The 25,276-nt window shown below is 41.7% G+C and overlaps 1 protein-coding gene across 7 annotated transcripts in view; it reads right to left on the bottom strand.

The window, feature by feature from the left end:
- Window positions 1-25,276, bottom strand: part of lrba (LPS-responsive vesicle trafficking, beach and anchor containing) — a 176,107-nt gene that overhangs the window by 92,338 nt on the left and 58,493 nt on the right. For all 7 annotated transcript variants that reach the window (XM_004549310.3, XM_014413347.3, XM_004549315.3 and 4 more), the window contains exons 30-35: window positions 20,955-21,124; window positions 19,053-19,137; window positions 18,639-18,772; window positions 17,885-17,946; window positions 8,888-8,952; window positions 6,629-6,737 (exon numbers count right to left, since the gene is read on the bottom strand). In XM_004549310.3, coding sequence (XP_004549367.3) covers window positions 6,629-6,737; window positions 8,888-8,952; window positions 17,885-17,946; window positions 18,639-18,772; window positions 19,053-19,137; window positions 20,955-21,124 — 625 coding nt within the window. The remainder of the gene's footprint in view (window positions 1-6,628; window positions 6,738-8,887; window positions 8,953-17,884; window positions 17,947-18,638; window positions 18,773-19,052; window positions 19,138-20,954; window positions 21,125-25,276) is intronic.

The following is a 25,276-nucleotide window of genomic DNA, read 5'->3' as shown; positions in this document are numbered from 1 at the left end:
CGCCCTCCTTTTGCCACATCAGTCTGCACGGCTGCCATCTCCTTGCGCGATAACTCCGGCACAGCTTCAAGGTCGTGCCACGTGAAAAATCATTCGTGTTAAAATGTCATCTGGAGATGAAAAATAGTCAAATGAAGGCAGGACGCAACCGGATGAAAAATTTGGTTGCACCTCTCCTGAATTTGCTGTTGCCCAGAAGTCAGGAAGGCAAGGTTTTAGTGGCACGGTGCTCAAGCTGCATGCAAAAGCAAATCTCCACCAAAAAAACATAAATAAAAAAAAAAAAAAAAAAAAAAGAATTAAAGCAGCAAACAGACTCATTGTGAATAAAAACATCTAAAAAGCATACAGCAGTGACAGCAATGTGCTTTTATCCAGCATTACAAGCTCACCTTCAGCCATTAATAGGAACAAAAATATATATATAAATATCAGGAGAACATTCCTCCAGTGACTAAAGGGATGGTGTCGGAGTGAAACAAAGGAAAATGTGGAGTAAAGTCATATTTCGGGGTGAGGTGGTCAGTAATAATGATGGGAGCTGCGGAGGAGGTACCTGGGGACTTCATTATGTTGACAAGACAGCAGGACTGAGACTACTGTTCTCCTCTCTGTAACCCACTTCTCCTTTTCCATTTCTTGGCGTCTTAAGTGAAACAGTCAATGCTGTGCTGTGCTGTGCTGTGCTGTGCGTGTGTGTGTGTGTGTGTGTGTGTGTGTGTGTGTGTAGGACCAGAAGAAACACTAAAGTTTGTCAAGGTGTTGCGTGTTTTGACAATAACGTGATTATATGTTAGGAGCCTGCTGTCCAGGCTGGAGAGCTAGGTGCAGTTTCTCACTTTTCTTTTTAAAAATGTGCCCCTGTTCTCATGGTGGTGCGATACTATCGCACAAAGACACTTGTTTTGTTTTATTGGGTCCCCCCCCTCATTCTCTTTATAACAGATTTGCCTGTAATGAGACGCTCGGTAAACCAGCCCTGCTGACATACTACATTACAGCAGCGACAACTACATGACAGCAGGCTACAGTTGGTGGCAGCTATCAGTTTGAGTGCTGCGAATGTGGTGGTGAAAACAGCCTTTGGGAGTTACGGTTTCTGACTTTTTCCCCTGCGTGTGTGGTGGAGTATCCCCCACTCCCCACAGTGACGATTTATTAGGTATATGAGAAATAGAAAAATAAGGAAACTGCATTAGCACTCACTCTCGCCGGGCATTACTTGTATCACTCATAAGAAAACAGTAAAGTATTTTGCTCATTTTGTTTTGTTTGTACTTCTTAAATTTACTTCTAGAAATTTGCATTTCAGTAAAAACTAGAGCAAAGTGGCTTTTGTTATTTCTCCTGTTGAAGCCCATTTTAATAGACTTGACATAATTGTGTGTATAATTATTTTATTACTTTTTATTCATGTGGAAACGGAACATAAGTAATTATTTAGTAAAATTATTTTAAATGAGTAATGAAAAATATCAAGGGGGGAAAGTTTTTGATCACAGGTTGGTTTTGCTTCTCAAACAAAATACATACTTATTCATGAAGATGGCACATGTATTCAAATTGTTATGCCATTTAATTAATATATAACCTCACATTATATATAGCTCATTATTATCTCTTAGACATTCAGATCAATCTATTGGCCTTGAAAGGGAGGTCAAAGGTCAAATATGACATACTTTATATCTTTATGTGTTACTTTCTATAAGTTGGCAATAAACACCACTATAGTAAGAATAATAGTTTCTACATTTTAAGGCTTTTTTGTCCATTTTCAACCAAAGAATTATTAAATGAACATTACAGACCTTGGTGAACGCGAGCCAAATTTTAATGGATTGTTAAGTCCGCTGACTCCAGTCTACATCTCTACAAAGTTTTTATCAGAATTCATTCAAAACCTTTCTGTTTACAGACAGAATGTCTCACATGCGAAAACTACCAAAAATATAACCACCTCAGCAGAGGTAGTAATAATCTAGGTTTGGCTTGATTTATTTCTTCTATCTTTTCAGATAACTAGCACCAGACAGGTATTGCAGACAAGTTTGTTCATTAGTTCATCAAGTAACCTCAAATTAAAAGTAAAGAATGACACAAAATCACCAGTTATGACAGCTAAGATTGTCTGAACAGTAAATCTGTTGACAGCTAACGTCAAGAGACATCGTTTAAGATACAGTCTTGAAACTTTGCAGGTGCTTGGTTGGAAAGTCAGGGTCAAGTTTATTCTCCATTGATGGAGAAAACCAGCCATGCTGACATGACTCCCTCAACAAGGTTGTCTCTAAATAAAGAAGTTATAATTCTCATGCACTATAGAGTGGGAGAAAGACTTCTGCTAAAGCATTGCAATAGCCTTGCAAGAAAATTATATTGGCAGTCAATAAAATTTAGAGAAAGCAGAGATATCATTTCACTGTAAAATATTATTCCGGTCACAGATATTAAATCACTGGAGTGTAAAAGAAAACATAATTCATCAGACCAAGTCACATTTTTCCATTGCTATGTGGTCCAGTTCTGATGCTAACGTGCCCAATGTGGGGCTTTCTGTGTTGGACAGGGGTCAGCACGAGCACTGACTGGTCTCCTGCTATGCAGCCCCATAAACAAGAACCTGATGCACTGTGATTTCTGACATCTGTCTGTCAGAACCAGCATCAACTTCCTCTTCAATTTGAGACACAGTAGCTCGTATGCTGGATCAAACCACACAGGCATCCTTCGCTCCCCACATGGATCAATCAGCCTTGGCTGCCCATGACCCTGTCAGTGGTTCCTCACCATTTCTTCCTTGGACCACTTTTGACAGATAATGACTGGTGCAGACTGGGAACACCCGACAAGAGCTGGAGTTTTAGCTATCACAGTTCGACCCTTGTGATGGTCAAACCCACAATTTTGTGCATATTGCCTGTTTTTAACATATCAGCACTGAAGACAAATGTTCACTTGCTTCCTAATATATATCTTACCCACCAGATAACCAGTGTCATTTACTTCACATGTTAGTTATATTAATGTTATGCCTGATCGGTGTATACTACATTAAAAAAAATTAACCTCGGTGATTCAGACTATTTTAACAGATGTTATCTGTAAAATGCATCCTTAGCCAGAGTTTCTCTGAGATGCTCAGCACAGTCTGACAGTTTGTGGTAAACGCTCATCCACAGACTACAGGTTTATGATAACAGAACATAATGAGCATCAGTTCAATGTTAATGTCATTAACATGGAGAGAAGGGCCAGATCGTTTTACAAGCTCAGCAGAGGGAAGACAGTGACACCAAGCACTAATTAGGCGCTATCGTCTGGCTTTCACTGGATCTCTCAAACAGTAAAATCAATTACTCCAGAGAGCAGCAGAGGATGAATCAAGAGGCTATATGTGGGGAAAAGGCAAGAAGCAAGAAGGAAGAGTAAGAATAGAAATGACTTGGGTGTTGCTCACTCTTCCCTATCTGAGCCTTCTTATCTGCCCTTCTGCCCCTGAGCCCACCACATTTCATCCCTAATGAACAGCCCCATAAAAAGAGGGAGTTCGATTTCTCGCTCTCCTTCTTTCCATCTCTCGGGCTTCCTCTCCTCCCAGCTCCCGTGGAAGATATCGGAGTCTATCATTTGCTGTGCTGGGCGGCAGCATCCGATCTGCAGATCTCCTTCACATTAAGGATCCTATTAGATAGAGAACCCTAAAAGGTAATTGGATTTCCCCCCTAGTTATCTTCATCTCTGTTTCACCCTAAGCCCGCTGTAATAACTTACTCTCAGGGCCAAAGATAACTCAATTCTGTCCCACAGAGAGCCAGAGAGAGTGTGAGTGAGAAAGAAAGAGAGGGACAGTGAGAGAGAAAAAGCATATGTTACGTCTCTGAGGCAAACGGGTATCTAAATCAAAACGCTCCTCTATCACTGCCTTCTCAACGATATGCAATCTGACAAGGAGTAAACATAAATTTGTGTTTTTATGGATCGAATTAATCTCATTGCTGGTGCCTTGGTTGAGATTTGCTGCTGCTGTTTAAAACAGAATTTCTCAGATGTAGCAGAGGATGGGGAGGGAATTGCTCTCTTTTTTTTCCCCCTTCAGAAAACCTTATTTTGATACCTCAAATGACGCGCTGTGGGGGCCCATTTGGAGGTTTATTTCCTCACAAAACAATAACCAATCTGAAGTGTCACTGCAACACAATGCAGAGAAACAACCCTTTAAAAATCTGGGACATAACTGAAAATTATTTCACAACCCCCCCCAAAAGGGTGGGGGTGGAGGGCCTTTCATTGGCCTGTTATTTTTATTGTGGCAGTGCAAAATGAAACCATTGGCTCCAGCAGGCTCAAGTAGAGCTTGTATAGAGGCAAAAATCAATACAGCAATATCAGAGCAAGACTTATCAGGGTTCGCTTCTTCTCAGAGGTCACCGTGGAGCAACTGCATTTAAGTGGGGAATTCAATTGTGAAGCATAGTTTGGGACAAGCTTTGCTGGGTATCTGATTAAGGACAGCTGGGAGGTTGCAAGGGAAGGTAAAGTTACAAATGACAACCCCAAAACACAGCTAGCTTTGCAGAGGGACCTACGTTTTCTTTGTTGCACGTAATATGGAAACAAAATCTATGAAAGTGAATGCTGACAAACCCACAATGCCCTAAAATGCAGAAAGAATTCAGTCTCCATACACGTAGCTACCCCTCACAGAAGCGTCTTGATAAACTCTGTCATAAAATCCATCATAGACTATTTAGTTTGTGTAGGTAACTACACAAATGACTTTATATTTATTAAGGCTTGAACTCAGTTCAACTGTTTATTCTTGCAATACTCCCTATTTCAGTACACATTTTAAAGGTTTTCAAAGCCCAGAAGCCTCAGCGGGAAGAGATGTAGAAATACAGAAAGAGAAAATAACAAGAAAACACAGCAAAAAAAAAAAAAGAAAAAAAAAAAGAAAGAAAGATATTAGATTTGCAGACCCGAGGACAGCAAGTCTGTTCTTTGCTCAACATGCCAGGCTAGCAATCAGGACCTGTATGCTGGAGAAATGTAGAAGGGATAGGACATGGTTACAATAAGAGTACGTGGCCCACGGCCACAGCAGAAGGCTGAGGCAGCGCAGGATCATTTGGGGCCATCGTGTGCAAACTGACTGCCTGGTCTGTCGATCGGCCAGTCTAGCAACCTACTGTAAGATGCTTTTACTTGCCAAATGCCCAAACCTGCATAGACTGGAATAAAAACAAAAACTGCCGGTATTACCCTTGCAGAACTTAATCATACTCTAAGAGTCAGTGCTGATGATGATAAGGTCAAATCATGTCAAACAATACTGTGCAAATGACTGACACTTGGCACTGTATGAGCAGTACGGGTTCAGCCGAATAACATGACAATCACACAGGAAAGCAGTCTAGCCTGTGATTGCCATGTTTTGCTCTCTTCACTGTATAAATGCTCAAGTGCACGTGCTGTGCCTCCGCCCCTGTGATTGACTTTCTGCAGTCTTAAGGGATTCTACTTTACCCAAATGTAAGAAAGACCCTTCCTTGAACCTTAAAAAAAAAAAAAAAAAAAAGAAAGCATCACATTTTACTGCCAAGTGGGGGCCAAGGCTTACACACAGTGAGCCCTTCAGGCCAGCACCTCTCAGGTCTGTCTGCAGCTTTTAGTGCTGGCAGGTTCCTGAGAAATGATGGTGGGAGGGATGGAAGAGAGGGGAGGATGCCATATTCCTGTCATTGGCAAAATACACCCCCAGTGGGAGTATAATGGACAGGATCTCAGCAGGACAGGAAATGATTTTGGTGAGATCTAGAAAGAAGAGTCGGGGGAGTGAAGTGGAGTTGGACTCGCGAAGGGGCAGCGAGAGGTGCCTACGGGTCAGGACAGAGTTGGCCCGGCGGCTACATGTGAATGGCAACGTTTGTCCTGAGAGCTAGAAGGAGGAATAGGAGAAGTTAAGACACAGAGGCAAGTCCACCGTTACACTGAGATGTACAGGGATAAATTAACACTAAGCTGGGGCTAGCCAAACTGTATGTGCAAAGCAGTTAACACGCGCCTGAAACTACATCTGTATGTGTCTCTATGTTCCCAATTAGCCAGGGTTATGTTTGAAAAGTAAACATTTGTCTTCTAGATTTACTGTGACAGATTCTACAACTTTATGGTTTAAAGTAGCCACTGGATCAGCACCTTTCCCACCACTTTTACCGCTTGTTTGTTTTTATTCAACATATACACAGTCAGAGCATACCAATAACAAGTCAAGAATTCTTATCAAAGCAGTCAAAGCTGCTGAAATGGATAAAGTTGCCATGGGTCACACAGGGGGAAAGCCAGACTGATTTTGCAAACATCCTTCGTCCTTATTAAAATATAATTAATGATATATTTTTGATTCCAATTCACTGAAAAAGCTGTCCTTGCATCTTTAAGATAAATTGTGGCAAACGATTTTAGTGTCTATGAAAACTTCCTGCGCCAGGCTGGTGAAAATCACAGTTTATATACATTTTCGTATTTTTTTTTTTAATACTTTTTTTCTTCCGTAATAAAAATATTTTCAATGGGCATTTTGTGTTCATGCTTGTGTGTTTGCCTAAACTGCGCAGCATCTTACCTCAAATTCTGCATGTTTATGAATGTCTTCGGCCCTCTGTCGGCTGAGGATGAATTCAGCTTCGTTAGCCACACGAACCAGGTGGTCCTTCATGGTGTGACTCAGAAGCCTGAGGGCAGATGGGAGAGTGGCCATCAGTACACTGCAATACTGTGTAAGATTTATTCCTTCATTAACATAACAGCTTATAAGTCATTTAGCCTCAGACGCTTCGAAATTTCACAAAATCGAGAGCATCACTGTATTTAAAGCTTGTTTAAACCTACAGATAAACCCGCCATGTAATATCCATGAAATATTGAAAAGGAACCGTGCGAAATAAGCAGAAAATCTAATTTGAAAACCAACCCAAAGCACATTTGTCTTCTACCTGGGGTGCAGGTGTTAATTGATCTGTTAATGATATGCATCTGACAAGAGGGAGGATCTCTGCTTGTGTTGCTACATATGTAGTCTACCTCCTTCTTCTTATCAGTGTTGATGAAACATGCATGTTATGTGTGTGCGCGGGTCACAGAAACCTCTCCGCAGCCCCACAGGTCAGGACTGTGCAAAGTGGAACAATAACAGACCGGTGGACAGAGAGGAGAGGTGGGGGCAGGCTGGGACTGGCAGCGGGATGGCTGTAACCTAAGCCTCCAGTTTCAGCACAGTGCAGCAGGGGAGCGGAGGCACTGGGGCCTCTGCAACCTCCGAGTCCTTATTCCGGCCCCACTATCAATAACCTAACCACTGGCCCTTCTTTATACCGCACCAAGTTAATGATTGCACATGTGGTCAAATCCTGTTAAAATAGGGTTGTAAAATTCAATCATATTAAGCACGTGCCACTTTAGAAGAACTTTTAAAATCTTGTTGGAAAGAAAATTCGGGAAAAAAGCAGTTTGGATGGACTGGTCATACCTGCATACCAGAAAATCCAGCAGAGCTGCACCAAATTATTTTCTTTACTGACAGAAAATGGTGTAAATCTTATAGGCAACTAGAATTAGGGGCTAACAAGTCAGGTTTTTACAGAAAAAAGATACATTTACTTACATTAACTGTTGTAAGTAGTGAAAACCAAACAATATACATCTCCATCTCATATAGTAACTGTACTTTTCAGGGTGTGAGCTGTATTATATATTAACCATGTCCAACTTCTGGGTGTTTTACATGAAAGGAGATACAAACTACACTGTAAGTAATTGACAGCTGAATAATAGAAAATCCATCATGTACATTGACATAATGAATATTAATTAATTATGCAAAAAAATTAGGATGTTAAAAGGAAAGATTAATCCACATCATAATATAGCCCGATCCCTGAAAAGTACAGCATACTCACAACGTAGGATGGTTTTCCACTTCTGAATCTATTTTCCCAAAGAAAAGTGTCACATACTTAAAACTTGGATGGATGGATACATAGATAACGTATTAAGAATATCAAGTATATTAAGCTTAAAATTATTATATGTCACAAACGCCAAAGTTGTTAATAGCTGAAGTACTTTTTGGGTTGACTGCGATTTGAGTGTATTTCTTATTTGTTTATCCTCCTATGAGTCTGTAATAAATAAAGATTGATTGAAAAATTATATTATATATTACATGTATCATAACAGCAAAGTCTGGAAAGTAATTTTCTAACACTTTCTTAGACAAACACGTCAAATGATAACATTGCTATCTCATTTGTGTTACTTGGGATTACCCTCTGCCAATTCTAAAAGCTGAGGATCAATAATAGAAAGTGTTGCTCTACCAACCTGAAACTGAGTGTGAATACTACAAAGGAGCCAGAGTAAGAAGGGTGACCTCTTATTAGCAAAATGAAGCTTCATATGTGGGAATAATTGAAAAACAGAGATGGTAGCCGACAGATAAAGGCTCAGGCAGAAAGGCCCGAGTGGCAAATTAAGAGCGATTTCCCAAGTGTTGCAGAGGAACCAGCACTCAGAGCTCCTATCACCTTCTACCTAAACCCTCTTTCTCTCCCCAAGTCCCACTGGGATAAGCAGGTATTGAATGGAGCCTTGAACGCAGCGGTCCTCCATCCTCACTCCCCTAAGTCCCTCTGCGCTTTTCAACCATTGATTGTTGTCTTGAACAGCCACCATATTGCACGGGCCTTGAGGATCTCGGGTGCCCGAGTGGAGGAGGGGTACGATGCGATCCGAGGAAGGTGAAATTGGAAAGTGGCTGATGAATGGAGGTTGGAGAGATAATTTAGTGCTGCTGCAAGAAGAGAGGCAGGTCGGAGTTACCTACCTGCCTTCGTTTACCAGCTCGATAAAGGCTAAGCCGGCATTCTTCTGGATGGAGTTCTGCCATTCCTGCAACACAAACACCAACATGTTACTGATGCAACTTTTTACAATCGTACAGAACTCTGTTGCTATACATTAGCAGCAGCAAGAGGCAAAAATGATACGTTTACAAGATAAGTGAGTTTTTCTTAGTCTGGGTCAAAGTGAATTTAGTTTGAACAAAAACAGTAGCTCCATGTAAAGCTTTTAATCCCTCTGACTTAGCTACTTCTTTACAGGCCCCTAATATCACATAAAACATGATCCAAAAAGGATTAAGAATTGCTTGGATTAGCGCCGGCTGCATAATATGCGAGCCCACCATTGCGCAGCAGTGAAAGAGCCGTGTTGAGAGTGCATTTATCACAAGTAAATACACACATTTCTTCCTCTCTTTGACTAGCGTTATGGTTCGAGGTGTCAGTCTAAACAATCCAACCGCAGCCGTGTGCGCCTTATATCCTCAACTTCGAAGGGACAACGAGAGAAGGGAAACTCGGCCGGTCATCGTCTCTCATGTTCTGTTCCACATTTCAACACCTTCAACGCAACCGTCAAAAGAATAATAAAGCAACAAGGTCACGGGGGGCTGTCTGAAGCTCACAGCGTTTCCCCCCCCTTCTTCCTCTCAGGGGAGCTGGAGAAAAATGCACAAAAAAAATTCTCAGGTTGGAGACCTAAACCACCAAACTACTCTTACAAAAATCATTATTCAAAGCTTGGACTTCTTTTTTTCTTTGCATTCTTAATATTTTTGTTAACCAACATTAAAACTTGCCATCAGTTGACAAATGTTTAACAGTTACTACTGTGAGAATAACTGTGATCCACAATTTATTCAGACTTGGAGACACTTTTATTCCAAAGTAATCAAAACCACTAATTTTTATCATTTCCATTTAATCGTTTCACAGAGACACAGAACAGCTATGAAGTGAAAAACTTGCGTATAAGCCTAAACTCGGCTGTCATCATCTCTGGAGCTGATAGAGGAAATCGTGTGTTTACACAGAGACTAGCTTTTCAGTAACCCTTAGAGAGCCCGCAGGGACGTGAATATCAGCGCTGCGAGGAGGAAGGAAAGATCAGTTTACGAGAATTTCTAATACACATCCACACATATCTGTGGGTGCGTCGAGATTTTCTCACCTGTGCAATTTTTAAGCACAAGCCCATCAAAACTAATCACATGCCAGTCAAGAGTACCGTTCTTCTGAAACGCCTGTGCACCATCACTCTGTGCCCAAGTGCACGTCATATACAAAACAACCTTACACTTAACCTCAGTTCATAACTGCTTTTTGTCCTGCAGGACCATATTGGCATTGACCGTGTTTACAATACATTCCAAATACAAGAGGGCACAGAGGGAATACGAGTCTGGGCGAGGGAGTGGAAACAGCATTTCTGGGAGAGGGTTTTGTGGCTGAGGACTGCTTTGGAGGAAGCATGTCAGAGTAGCCTTGGGGCCTTCTAGCTGAAGCATTGACTGTAGTTGAAGGACATTAACCATGAGTGTTAGCCTGTGGCTGTGTGGATATTCTAAACTGATCCAGACTGTGCGAGCTGGATTTCAAATAAACACCACAGGAAGCAGGGCTGTAAATAGAGTCGTGCTCTGGAGAACCAGAAAAGCGGTGACATAAAATTTCCTTTATGCCTTTAAAGCCTTAAAGATTTTGATGCCAGACTCTAGAAAGTAAAAGATTATCCTGAAGTAATAAAGATTGGATCTGAATCTGTGGCCGGGATAAGCTCTGCGTCTAAATTAGGCTCGATGAAAAGCGTAGAGACCATTGGCATTTTGGGGGACATGGACAAAGGTGATAGCAAGACTAATGGTGTCATTATGGGCAAGAAATGGCTCCTCTAGTTGAATTAAAAAAGCAGTGACCCTGATCTGAGGGACATCTCCCAGTGACAAAAAGGAAACAGGGACAGGTCAGTGATAGAATATTGGATATTGGCTGCCCTGGTCAGCAGTGTCGCAGCTTTTATGGCTGCGATAGAGGCCGTGACCACATCGCTCCTGTTGAGAGGATACAAGCAGCCATTTGTGACCTCTCACCTTTAACCTGACCTCCTAACAGATGATAGGACGCGCAAGAGAGGCAGCCGATCTTTGATCCCGACTTTAAAGCGATCGAAAGAGAGAGATCGTGCACACGTTTAATGCACTTTACCGGCATTTATGTTTTGCTATGCATGAATCTGTTCATGAAAATGCCTAATGTCTAAATCTCAAGTCAATAAGACAGCTCTGTTTGCTCTGCGTTCCATGATGATGGCATTGAGTCTAAACACACATGCCATGCACTTCCGTCATTACAGCTGATTATCCATAATCAACTTCTAAATATACCACTACCACTGGTGAGAAAACACAGACCTCCTGAGCAAAATCGCCTTTCAAACATCAGACTCGCCACAACACAAGGAAAACATTTTCCAACACCGAAGAAAGAACCGTCTCGGCTCTGTCGAAATAATAAATAAGTCAGTTGTGCTTTTCGGTGGCATCACTCATAATCACAAGTATTTGTTGATCTGAAAGGCTCGGGGAATACAACTTTAGATGAGACGGCAAGAGCATAAATCTGCATGTCATAAGTGGCAGAGCAGCAGAAGCTAAATTAAAGAGGCTAAAAGCTACTGATTTTTCCTCTCCCCCCTTTTACTCAAACGCCTCACTGTTTAATGTCTTTTTTTGCCACATTAACTGAACAGTGAGAGAAAAAAGTCAACCGATGCAAATAAAATGCACGCATTCAAAGAAAAAAAACCAAAAAAAAACCAAAAACGTTTTGATCACTGGCATGCCGCTTGCAGGTGGCGGCAGCCAACTTTGTCACTCTGATTTGGACATTTGTGCGAAAAAAAAAAAAAGAAAAAAAAAAAGAGGGGTGGGGGAGAGACAAGGAAACAAACTGAGATCTAAATGTTTATGAGAAGTGACCTGATGTTAACAATGACCAAAAGAAAGAGCCTGTGGATGCAGAAGTTAAAGCAAAAGAAAAAAGAAAAAAAGGCTCTAAAAATATACTGCTCTTTAACCTGATTAATACGGAAGCTCGGTAGTTTGTTATTAATGCTGCGTCTGCTGCGCTTGTGTGTATGAATAACTTAACACTGGTGTACATTTTCAACAATCCACATCTGCATGTTCAGATGCTATCTGCTTAAAGAAAAACAGACACTCGTGTTGGTGTTTGCGTGATCAAATTCACAACCCAAGGAATATTTACTGATGTCCAAATATTTATACTGCTCGGTCTCCGAGAGCTTCATGGGATCACACTGTCATGGCTATACTAACACAGAGTGAGAAAGCTAAGCCTAAAGCCCCCATACCCCAAACAGACAAATCAAAACATATGTTACAACCACTTGAACTCTGCACGAAAAGTAAATGTAAGGGGAATACATAAATATATACAGAGCATTTTATAAGCCAGTGGTATGTTATTTAAAAACTGACTTTTTCCTCTTTTTTCTTTTAAACTTATTCTGTAATATGATATGCAGTTCAGCTGGTGGATTTTAATGGTGTGAGGAGAAAAGGAATATTTAAAAACACCATATGCAGCCGTTTCAGGTCCAAATCAAACACATGTTGAAATGAAATCATCACCTCGTCCAAATGTAATTTTTATGACATTTCAGTGCAGTAACGCACAACATTTGTATAAATTTTCCAGAAAACAAAACATTAAAAAAGTTTTTTTCTAACTGACAATTTTGAGCAATCATTACAGGTTTATTCTTAACTACACTGACTGAAAAAGGGTTGTTTTTTATTCCCCAAAATGCTGGCTCCAAGCTGCTCTAACTGCAGCATGATCTAGGAGAAAATGAACAAAATGGCAATTCTTGGGCCTTTTATATGCCCCACTTCTTCTGAGGAAGCTCTGCGGTGTTGCAGGAAATGTTTTGTGGGATAGTACAGTAGCAGTTCACGGCCCATTGCACAAGGACTGCAGGATCAACCGGGACTGGCAATGGCAAACCAAGGACCGAAAAAGACACACATAAACAAAACACTGTTCCCCAAACAAACTTTGTTTCTGCACCACTAATTATTCAGGAAGCTAAATGCACAAAATAAATGGTAAATAAAGCTATAAAAAGAACTTTGTACGCACAAGGCGATTTGTGCGATCTCTAAGTTAAGGATTTGGGAATAACACAAGGTAAAGATTCCCACTTTAAAGCTAAATCATGCCAAATATTTGAACCTCTCCCGTCCCAGATCATAAACGAGGGCGAGTGAATTCCTACTGAAAATGTGCGCGAAGACGACGGGTCGTGATTTTAACAACCGGTTAGCTGAGAGAGGATAGCGAGGGGAAAAACAGAAGCGCATTCCAAGGTCTTATAACAAGGGACCTGACAGGTAAGAAAACACTGCATTAGGAGTGCCTGTCGGGAGGGGAGGGAAATTCATTTATATGAAAGAAAATTATGTTGCGTATAGATAACCGGCCATTCGTGCGACTTGAAGCCCAGTTCACAGTAAAATCCGCCTGGGAGCCAAATTAAAAGCCACTCAATATTTTTAGGAGTCTCCTGTCTGATTTTCTCCTCTCAGCTAGACTTCACTTCCTGTCAGGAAGCCCTCCTTGACCCTAAGCTCCTCCAACACAACGCACCCCGCTGCCCCCTTTGCGGCTGCATAGTTGGCAACGATGGGGAGTCTGCAGGATTAAGTGCCAGTTGGCGTTACTGTGTTTTCTCTAAGCCTCAAAGGTCGGTGAAACTTTCAAAGAATATGCAGCATGATATTGTCCTATGAACTAGAGAGCAATGGCAGGGACAGTGAGCCTCGTGGCACAGCTGTAAAGGGGCACTGGAGCAAAGCGTGGAGCGAGGGCCAGCAGAGAGGGAGGGAAAAAAATAACACTTTGATTTTCACTGATCTTGAACCTTGCGTGCCTCTTTAACAGCACGATGGGGTGCGGGTCTGACTGTGCCGAAAAATGATGGAGAAAGTATTTTTTTGTCCCTTGGTTTCATCACATTCCTCACTTTTCTCTCAGCTCCCCAAGTGGTTCATTCAACACGGCCTGCGTTTGATCCATCGCTTATGGGAGAGAAGAAGAAACAATGTTCACTGACAGAAATAAATGACTATTTGAGCAACTCAAACATGGGACCGGCTTTCACAAGCGTAACTTTTAAAACAAACCTGTTACATAAAATATAAAGTGGACAAAAGTAACCGTCAAGGCTTCAACTTCCCCGTTCCCTCGTTTCTCACATTATGCTATTGATTTTCATGAGCGTACACTCCCGAACTGTTCCCCGACTCCGTGGGTTTAAACTTCTGCGCCCAAGTAGCTCTCCACTTCTAACCTGGAGGTCAGAGGGTCAGAGGTCAGGAGCAGCCAAGTGTTTGGGGAAGTCAATGTCTTTCTCCCTGCAGACTGAAGGAGAGGTGCCCATCTGTTAAACAGGTTAACTTTGGTGAGACGGACTGGGAACATATGATGATGCACAGTCATTGGATTAGCGGGTTAACACCGATGTTATTGAATTACAATTTAAGGATTATCTGCATCAGCGGCCACGACGAAACGCTTTACTTAAATCAGAGATTGACAGGCGTCCGAGAAGTGTCAATCGGGACCAAAGTAGTGGATCAAATAACAAGAGTATAGAGGTGGTGGCTGCTAGCATGGCTAACCATATATATCACAGATATATAGCTTTTGAAAGAATTTTGGATTCAGGAAATGGGACTTACAAAATCTAAAATCCATCATACGGGACATTTTTCAGTGTGTTTTTTCTTTTTCCCCACTGACACTGTTAAAGCTGCTTTTTCAGTGCTTTGTAAATTAGGCCCAGACCTCTGACAGCATAGCAGAGCCACCTGATGACCTCGTTTCAGTATTCAGTTTTCCCCTCTTTCTCCCTCTTCTGCACCCAGTCTTGACCATCATGAAAACGACACTCCACGAGCCCACAGCACACTCACTCTCCCTCCCTCTCTTCTTTCCACTCCATGTACAGGATGCATTTCTGATAAATGGCAGAAGGATGGATGGTCTGACAGAGGTGCCGGACAATAATGGCTGATCTACAGGACACAAATGCAGCTACTGAGAAGATTAATGAGCCCCTGCTCATCGTAGACTGTCCAGTATCCAATGAGATGATTTCTCAAAGCTCTCGACGGATGGCAGCAAGCACAAGGAAAAGCTCTCTCTCTCGTCCCAGTGCATTATTTATTAATCAGATATCTTTGGTAGAAGCGAGTTCAAAAACTGCACCGGGGAAGCGAAACGTTGACTGTGAGTACGACAAAAACGGGAAGACGAAAAAGTGCAAGACCTCGTGCTTAGTGTCTAGTATCAGTTAAGATTCATAGGTAATATATGTGAATTGTACCTATAAAGTTTCTGGATGCAGCTCACAAACAGCTGATAACTTCTGGCTATATTTAGTCCCAATTATGATTTTAACTAAAGGCTTCAACATGGAAGTCCACAAGCCAATCGTTTGTGGTACAATGTTATATACATCTTTTATATACAGTTAGTTAAACAAAAACTAAGAGTGTAAAACAAAAAAAAAAAAAAATCTGACTCACTATTCGACTTTTTATAGGTCAAAAATTAATCTCCCATATCCTCCCAAATACACAATAATGGGAAAGTGTCAGCTGTAAGCCTTTAAAGACAATAAATACTGAATAAATAAGAACACAATTGACAGTCAGCCTTTTTTTTCCCCTATATTGAGTAGTCCTCAGTAGTGGTTAAAGCCAGAGTTTATGATCATTAATCCTCACTTTGTATATTCAGCAGTGTGTGAAGATCAATATTACAGCTGAGAACAAGGGCAGTATGCCACCCCAACAGTTAATGTCTTATCAAAATGGTCCTTTAATTGGGAGCGCTGTTGTACTCGTCTCGAAAAGGGGTACCATCAAACAGCGGTTTACAATCCCCTCCTCAATGCCAAGCTGATGTGGCCGCCAATGCAACTTTCATAGGATCCCTGATTAAAAACTGCTCTGCAGTCCCCAGCCTCCTGACCCTTCACCTTGGCTCCACTCCATCTCAAAGCTTGGGAAATTAATTAAAATTTCACAGAGACGGTATCGCGTCACATCTCTGATGAAGGCATGGGGGTTGAGAGGGGAAAGAAAGAAAGAAAAAAAATCAATCAAAATCATCTCCATCTACTCGCTCCACTGGTTGACTCGAAGGCGGGGGGGGGGGGGGGGGGGGGGTCACAAGATGGCCACAGAGGCACTTCCTGTAAAGACAATTGAGCGCTTCCTGTGCCAGAGGGCCCAACAAACTTTGCTAAATAACGTCATCAATCACGGCACTGGCCCACTCTCCCTGCCCCACAAGGGGAACCAACACACACATAATTATACATTGTAATTTAGCCCAGAGGAAAGTCTGTCCCTCTTTTCCTCTTTTCCCTTGTGAGAGGCAGTGCATTGGCCCTACCTTTCTAGGCCCCCCTCCTCTTCCCCTTTACACAACAATAAAATTACATTTGCATTAGCTGTAAGAGAATTTGGTTGGATGATTTATTGATGCAATCAACACTATGCTGTCCAATCCCTGGTCCTCCGACTGAAACAGTGTGTGTGTGTGTGTGTGTGTGTGTGTGTGTGTGTGTGTGTGTGTGTGTGTGTGTGTTTTGGAAATTGGGTGGGATAGCTTGGAGCTCAGAGAAAAAGAAGAAATAGCCTGGGCTAGGGACCAAAGAGGGGGAAGCGTGGCATGAGCTGTGCAGTGGAACAATCACCAAGATTCTGCCTTTGATTAGATTAGCATTAAACAACACCCTGACAGATATGACAAATAGGTGCATTAGAGCCTGTCATTCTTCTCTCTTTGGTTTTCTATCTAGCTTTCATTCCCGCTATTCCATCGTCCCTGGACATTACGGGGCTCACATTCCCTCCCCGAGTCCCACTAGCCCCAATTTATGCATGGCCACTGACATCCACACAGATGTGTGATCTGACTGTATTAGCTTTTTTTTTTTTTTTTTTTTTGAGAAGAAGTAAAGTGAACTATAGGAACTAAACAAACGTATGGAGGTTAAAGGGTGCAGGAACGAAACGACAGGAGCTATTTCTTTAGGAAATGAAGCTGATAAAAAAAAAAATACAGGCGAGTGGAGCAGTGAGAGGGGTGTCATTAATCAGATGTGCTTTTGTATTATTGGAAACCTTGTTTTTTTGTGTGCGTGTCGTTTTTTTTTTTTTGTTTTTTTTTTATGAGGTTCTTTAAAAACGATAAAGATGCACACAAACACGGCCTGGGATGAGTTATTATCTGCTGTCCTTGTCACTGGCTGTGCATGTGAGGGCAACTTCTTGTTTATTTATTTCTGATGTACTATGAACATAAGTGTTTTTCAAGCAAAATACACAGACTAAATTCACCCTAAATGTAAAGCTCACCGTGTGCTGCATTTATGGTCTGCACATGGTAAAGCCCTTCAGTAGCTTTCTGTCTCTAAATACTAATCAGCTGTCCTGAAGTGATGTATTGACAACCCCGATCATTGATCTGCCCACGCCTGCTTATGATCCCTAAATTAGTATTCATGAATCCAGCAGCAGCTAAATAAACTTGGCAACAAAACACCCACAAGACAACAGAGAAGAGAGGGATAATCAATGCAAAGCACCATCAAATCTACATTATCCCTCCTCATCAGTTTGGCCCAGGCCACAAGGGCCCCGCTCAGGTCAAAAGGTGATGCGGACAGGTCGCCCACCCTTGACCCTCCAACCAATATTTGCGGCCAAATATACCTTCGCTCTGCCCTCACGAGGGGAAGGGTGAATATGGAAAGGTAGACAAGGTAGGGTGGGGGAGAGATAAGGCTCTGTGAATTTACTGCACTCAAGGTGAGGCTGATAAATCAGCCTGCTGGAAAAGCAGAGCGCAGGCCTGAGGAAAGATAAAGATGCCAGACTTGCCTGGGAACACAGAAGCATGACAAGCTCCACCACTGAGCTGCTGGACTTCATGCACACCAGACCTGGAGAAATATAAAGTAAAGGGAGTCAGACATAATGGCATATGAAACAAGAAAAAGTTTTGTGTTTGATTTTAAACAGCTTTCTGGATTTCTGTGACAGCACACGCTAACCATCAGGGATTACCTAACCTTGTGCCATCTGCAAGGGAGCGGATAGTATTGATGGGCCTAATGAGCCGACATGATGTTACTGTAAACTAATACATATTTGGGCCTTGTATTACAGGCCTGGCGTGGCTAGCATATGTCCCATTGATCCCTAATGGCAAGCCCTGGGCTTTTAGAGGGCAGGGGGCCGCTAGAGTGTCCAGAGTGCGCTTCAGCGGATGTTTCATGTGTCTCCGTGTTTCACAGAGACACATGTAACATCACATTCGTGCAAACACACATGCATGCACATACAGCCCCACCCTATTTTTTCCAGCCCCCCCTTACAGCTATCAATCAACTTTCCATTTTGTTTGGTGGCAGCAGACATCCCAAACACTGCTATTAGTGGCCTGGCCTCTGCCCTGGCCCCCTGGAAACCTTCAGCACGACTACCGGCGCAGCGCGACTCATCACAATATTGGATTAACAATAGCCTGGACATATTGTTGCAATTAAATAAGAATCCCTGCATGGTTGAGGTTTGTGAGATGATCTAAAATGATGATGTGACTTCTAAGGAATTTCCATAATTTTCTACTCACTGGTGCCCTCAATAAGGAGCTCTTGTCCATGGCTGCCCAGCAGAGTGCGAGAGAGGAAAGGGGCAAAGTCCACAAAGATCTCCCTCAGTAGGGGAGCTGCCTTTTCAAGGGCATGCTCCAAACGCTCCGAGATACTAAAAAAAACAAAACAGACAGCGGACGGAGTAATTTAACAGTAATTGGCCAAAAGGCTAAACAAACTCTTTGAAAACTCACAAAAGATGCTTTTAAAAATACACCGTCAGCAAAAATGTGTTTTTAATATGATGAAAAAAAATATGGAATAAAGACAAAAACAATAATCAGAGCATATGCATAAATAACTGATTGTGTAAGCGCATGTGCATAAACAGCTGATTGTGCATGTGTGTGAGAAAAAGAGAGCGAGAGAAAGAGAGAGAGAAGATGAATCACCTCATATTGGGGGCTGTGTTCTGGGTCACAGGGGAGAGTGGGGGGACAGATGGCAGGCTAGTGCTGGCTGGAACCTGGCCGCCTGCTGCAGGGAGAAACCAAAGAACTCTGTTATTAGTCTGGATGTTGGACAAGAATGGGACACACACACACACGCGCGCACAGCAATACATTATATGACCAAGGTCGCACCATAAACCTGTGAAGAAACATGCCTCTTATGAAATAATACAGAGGTCTCCATTCAAATGTATAGAATAGGTGGATTTATGGTTGAGTATGTGGGGGTACAAGTATCATTTTATAGTTAGATAGTGGATGATGTACTCTGAGCACAATACATCTCCCATAACAGTGTATAATTCATTGGGTTTGATGAGAAAAATCTTTCTATGTGAAAGGATGACAACACTTTATCTTCTGCTTCAGTTACACTTTAAAGATGAATTATTCGTAGATGGAAACAATATATGTTAGACAAAGGCTTAAATATGAAAGAAGTAACTCCATTCATTGTTATTATTCTATTTTCATGTTTTCTTGTTTCCCCTCATTAAGTCATTACATACCAATTTACCCCTCAGGGCTGCTTTTCTGACCGTTTCATTATACAACTAAAAGGTGCTTTACGACTTCATTCTGGAGACAGAGGCACATGAGGTACAAAGTCCGCGTGTGATTGATCTTGCAGTAAATTCACTTCCCTGTGGCTCATAAATAAGCTAATGCCCAGCTGAATATGGAGGAGGGGGATTCCTCTGGTGTTTCAGTGGGCTTGTTTTTCCAGCCAGGACAGTCTCCGTGCAGGGATAACTCTTCAGGAATGACACAGTGTAATGTGCACTGGAATGTGTGTTTGTGTGTGTGTGTGTGTGTGTGTGTGTGTGTGTGTGTGTGTGTGTGTGTGTGTAAGGTGTTAAACAGCGCCATGTGGATCTGGTGAGAGTATCCCTCTCAAGCTGAAGTAGCTCCTTCAAACAAAGAGGAGTAAATGAACGTCTCCATTAGTCCTCCCACTGCCCCACTAACACACACACACACACACACACACAGCATATTTACTCAACACTTCTCAGTGCCATCAAGCAGTCTGTGCATACAGCTAAGCTATAATTATTTACTAGCACACACACGCACCCAAAAGTCCTAAAACATAATCCACATACTCATGTCAAACCCTCCTCTCTTAAACACACAGACAAAAAAAAAACATTACACTTTTACACAGAAAGGGGACAAAAACTGCTGATTTATGTCACTTATGAATCAACTAAGATAGGTATGACTTTAATATATTGTTTTATTCAGTCACCATTCACCTTATTCCTTCTCCTACTGGAATTATTGTAATACTGGGATGTCCCAGTAGCCTGTTAGTTAAGACAAATGCCAAATAACTAATGTCTACGTTTGATTCCCCCCACTTGAATGGTCCCTTGATACATGAAACCCACCCTTTCCAAATGCACTCTATTGCATCTCTGTTACAGTTATGCATGTTCCAGTGTGATTAGTACAGTTTGTTTTCGGTTGTTTCTGCGTAATCCTGATGACTAACCCATTACATTTTTGTGTAGACTCACATCATTTTCTGTGTAATTGCACGATGGGCCCTGGCACTGGCAGAGCACCGCCCTAAAATTGTCTCAAATGTTTTTATTTTTTTCACATTCGATACTGCTTTAGCTTTTTAAATAATTGAATCAGTGTTACTCATGCTGTCCTCCAGCCTGAAGAAACTGGATTACACTGTGCAAACACCATTATTCCATCAGACATACAGAGAAGCACGATCTCTAAATAAATATTGACTTTCTCCTCAGCACACTCATCCACCCTGTGACTTAGCTGCCCTCGCTGCTCTGCCAATACTGCAGTCCGGTTTTGTGTTTGTGTGCTTACAGGCTGCAGAGTCTGCAGAGGTGCTCTGGGAGGCGTCGCTAGAAGATACCACAGAGACGCTATCGATAGGTGTCCCACCAGACACTGAGCCGGAGGCGGTTGCCAGGACGGGGGTGGAAGTGCCTGGAGATGGCATCACTCCTGCTTTCTTTGGTGCAACGATGACGCTTCTGTAGAGAGAAGAAAAAGCGCTTATTATCAAGACTCATAGATCAACTGGAAGAAAAAGCTGATGCTGCCAATTCACAGAACCCTTCATAAGATTTTTGCACACAGCATGACTAGAACAACACCACAACCTTCACTGACACAGAGTAGAGGAGTAATTATGAGCAATTTAAATAAGCAGAATAGTAGCCCACTGAATCTTACCATAAAACAGGACACCTGATGTAATGTCTCCATTTAAAAAACTGTTTTATTTGGACATTTCTACTTTTAATTAAATACATTTTTCTTTAGTCAACAATACTACTTTGAGAAAACTTGAAGAAACTACAGTTTGGCTACACTGAAATCAAGCTTCATCTAAAACATCCTTAAGTGTGCCGAAGTGCTTTCTATCTAACGTTCACCCTCTGATGAATGCACTGGGGTTAAGTATGTGAATACTACTGAATAGTTTTGCAGACTCTAACAGCCAGGAATCAAACCATCGACCCTCCAATTAGCAGATGATCTCTACCCCCTAAGCCATAGCCACCCGTTTTATTAGATGTCATCTTCTGCTTTATCACATAACACCAGCTGCATGTTATCTGATATTAATGCAACTTCTACTATGATGCCTGATATTTAGTCTACCAAAGCAGTACATTTATAATAATATACTTCTATAATATCTCAGTTATTCTAGAAAACCTTCTAAAAAAAAAAAAAATACAAATAAGTGATCTTTTTTTTTTTTTTTGCTCAAATTCAGGTTATTTCAAGGAAAGAAAAAAACATTTTGAAATGAAAAATGTCCTGATAGACTTGGCTCTTACATTGGCTTTGCCTTAAATAAGGTTTGCGTCCACACTTGATTTTAAAAATGACAACTTTAAGTTGTTTGTTCTAAAAATGTAAAACAATCAATGTATCCTTAGACACAAATCCTGACATTAATAAAAAAAAACAACTGCCAAGCATCATAAAAAACACCTCACTGACAGCTAGATTAAATATGTACATTGAGTTTCTCTGTAACAATGATGCTGCCTGTTGAGAGGTCCCTCCTGTGGAGTAACAGGAAATGTTTCTCATAGTGATGTGGTACGAGTAAGTGGAGTTCAATTCTCATCCGGCGAACAGCAGATGCGAGGAGAGCAGCATGTAGATAAGCTGTCAGTTTAGACCAGGGCTCTGACAGACCAGCGGCCATATCAAAGAGAGCCTGGCCCTGCTTATCAGTGCTGACATAGGAGAAGCAGGGTCTAATCCCTGGCTACTGCTCCCCTCTCAGAAACACGACCCAATGCAGGTTTTAACAAGACATGCAAGAATACGTCAAATTTGAATATGCAATAAAAAGAAGAGGCCCAAACACAAGAGCTTGCAAACATTCCTGCACGTCCCCAGTTTCAGAGTGTGTATGTGCATTCTTTCCTGCACACACACCCACGAGGATAGTTGGCTCTCTGTACTGCAGACAGATACCTGGCTGCTGTGTCAAAGCATGCGCTCAGCTGATTTAAGGCAGCTGATCAGATCTATTGTTACTAAAAGTTACTGTAGCTGTTAAATCTTAACAGCTTTGAGGGAAAAAAATAATAACTGTGTCAGGAATGTCCACTCAAGGTCCACGTGTTGCATAAAACCCGAAGTAGTGACAGAAGAGAATGAAATCAGTATTGATAGGCAAGAAGAGTGGAGATAAAAGTATCTGGTCATTTTTTTTCTGTTCAGATAGTGAGTGGACTGGACGGTGGTATCAAGAAGCAAGGGTGGCGCTGACATGAAGCACCCTGGGTGTCAAAAGCAGCAGAGACAGAAGGAGAGACACCCCTGCTGAGTGAAGGCTGAAAGTGTGCGTGGATGTTTTCAGAAATATTTTAATGCACACACATGAGTGTCCAAATAAATGCTCGAGTGCACGAGTGTGAAGAAGTCTGCCAGTGAGCATGTCTGCATATGTGTTTGGCCTTCCATCTGTTCCTCAGCAAAGGCTCAGTGAATTATTCAGCAGGTCATTAGCCACACTTATCATGAGTGGGCCGCCCCAGTCGATTAATCAGCCGTCAGCGGCCCCACTCAACCCGCAAACAGGAGCCCAGGGCAGAAAGTGTGTGTGTGTGTGTGTGGCTGAATTATTTAGAAGGTCTAACCTACTATGGCTAAGTGCAGCTATGACTCCAGTAAACTCTGCTATTTCAGGTAAAACAAGTGTGAGACCGAATAACAAATTGTCTCAAGTTGCATGTACATAAAAATACTCTTCTCTGGAGACTTTACCTCAGACTGACACGATGGAGAGAAGAGTGCACCCCAGCAAAGCTTTGATCACAGCTTTCACTATGTAACAACAACACTGACCGTACGCACACAAACACATTTGTACACATCTTCACCCTATGGAGCTGCGGCTGGCGGGAGTCGGTACCTTGATGTTATCTGTGATCTGTAAGTGTGAACAACATCAACTAAAGTGCCCACAAAAACAACTGCCTCAATAAACCAATGGAAGACACTGGTTTAAAAAAGGGGGTAAACCGTTCTTTGTTAATTATCCAAAACAGAGTGAAAGACACATGTTTACACACAGTAACCAAGGAAGCATAAAAAGCTGTTATTAGCCGTAATAGGACCGCCGCTCACAAAGCCCATATCTTAACATCTTCAAGTAATCCTGGGTTTAAAGACAGAAGACCCGGGGAACTCCCTTGTCCTTTGTTTATATTATCAACTGAGTTTCTCTTGTGTTACTTGATGTTAAATAATCTATTAAAAATGGAGATGATCGAGAGCAACCATCTAAAACTACGGTATTAAATAGGAGCAAAAGAGCTCAGTCTTTATGTTTGTCAAACAAATATTAAAATAAAACATTAACAAATCTCAGTTGTGGTAACCAGACTGCATATTAGACCTCGCTTTATCAATTTCAAGGTGTTATATACTTGCAGTTTTCATTGGTGGCTCAATTCTTTAGTAAATGATATATGAAAAATCTTTTCCCAGTTTAATTTCTACTGTCTTGTAATCACAACAATATTTGACAATTTTGTTAAAGCAATGTACTAAAAACAATGGCAGATATTTATCATTATGTCCTGATTCGGATATAATATGGATCTTTGCAATTAACACTAGCACATAAATGTGTGATTTTTATTATACCAGCTAAAGTGGGTTCAAGCTTCCTCAAGGTACATCACTGCAGGTGAACTCCAATGCAAAGCGACAACGTCTTTATTAACTGACTTTTCTAAAAAGGTAGGCCTTGACTGAGAGCTGCGCTCATGTCTGACACGCTTACCGCCAGCAGTACATTAACAACATTTAATCATCAACAAAACTCATCTGTACATCAGCTCTCACATGCATGCAAAGCCTGCTGCCAGGAATGCAAACAACCGCACCATGTATATCCCACTGTCTAACACTCACATATTCTGCCGAACCATGAAGTCTAAATCACAGACTCGTACAATGACACTGTTTAGTTCTGGTTAGTATCAGCAAATATTTGCAGACTGGCTGTCATAACAGGGGCATGGCTGAGAAATGCATGGGAGAAATCCAGCACATCTCCACTAGTAAATAAATCTGCAGGGATACTTCACCCTCTGACCCGCCTCCAGTTTTTATCTGGGAGATCCCAGCTTTTTTCATACATTGGTCTCATAAATCCAACCCTCTGGGCAAGCAGAAAGTTGCCATGTTTTGGCAGGAGATGTCAGTGCAGAATGTCAGCTCTGGCTTGTACTCGTGTCCCTGGAAGACTTAGTGGTTAGCGGGAGATGCCGAGCAGTGATAAAGTCATTGCAACAGATAATAAACACCATTGGAACATATCTACATGTGTCGAGAGGTAATTGGTAAGGGTTGAGAGACAGCGGGGTGATAAAAAGCAGTAAACCGAGAATAAATATAGGCTTAAAACCAGAGGATGACATGAATGGGAGGGGTAGTTTTGACTCGGAGGCATCAAAATAACTTGGCACACTGACAGACAGTAGTGTGTGCAGGACACACTAAAAGCTGAAGTGACTGATCAATCAATAAAGCCAAACATTTGGTGGTATCCACTTTTTTAAAATTCTCTTCAGTCCCAATTAATTGTTATTGTTAATAATAATAATACTATCTAATATATAATCATACAATATAGACCAAAGAGT

The sequence above is a fragment of the Maylandia zebra genome, linkage group LG6 (assembly GCF_041146795.1).
Source record: "Maylandia zebra isolate NMK-2024a linkage group LG6, Mzebra_GT3a, whole genome shotgun sequence".
NCBI lineage: Eukaryota > Metazoa > Chordata > Actinopteri > Cichliformes > Cichlidae > Maylandia > Maylandia zebra.
Note: the sequence above shows the minus strand (reverse complement) of the source record. Positions and strands in the feature narration are given on the sequence as shown.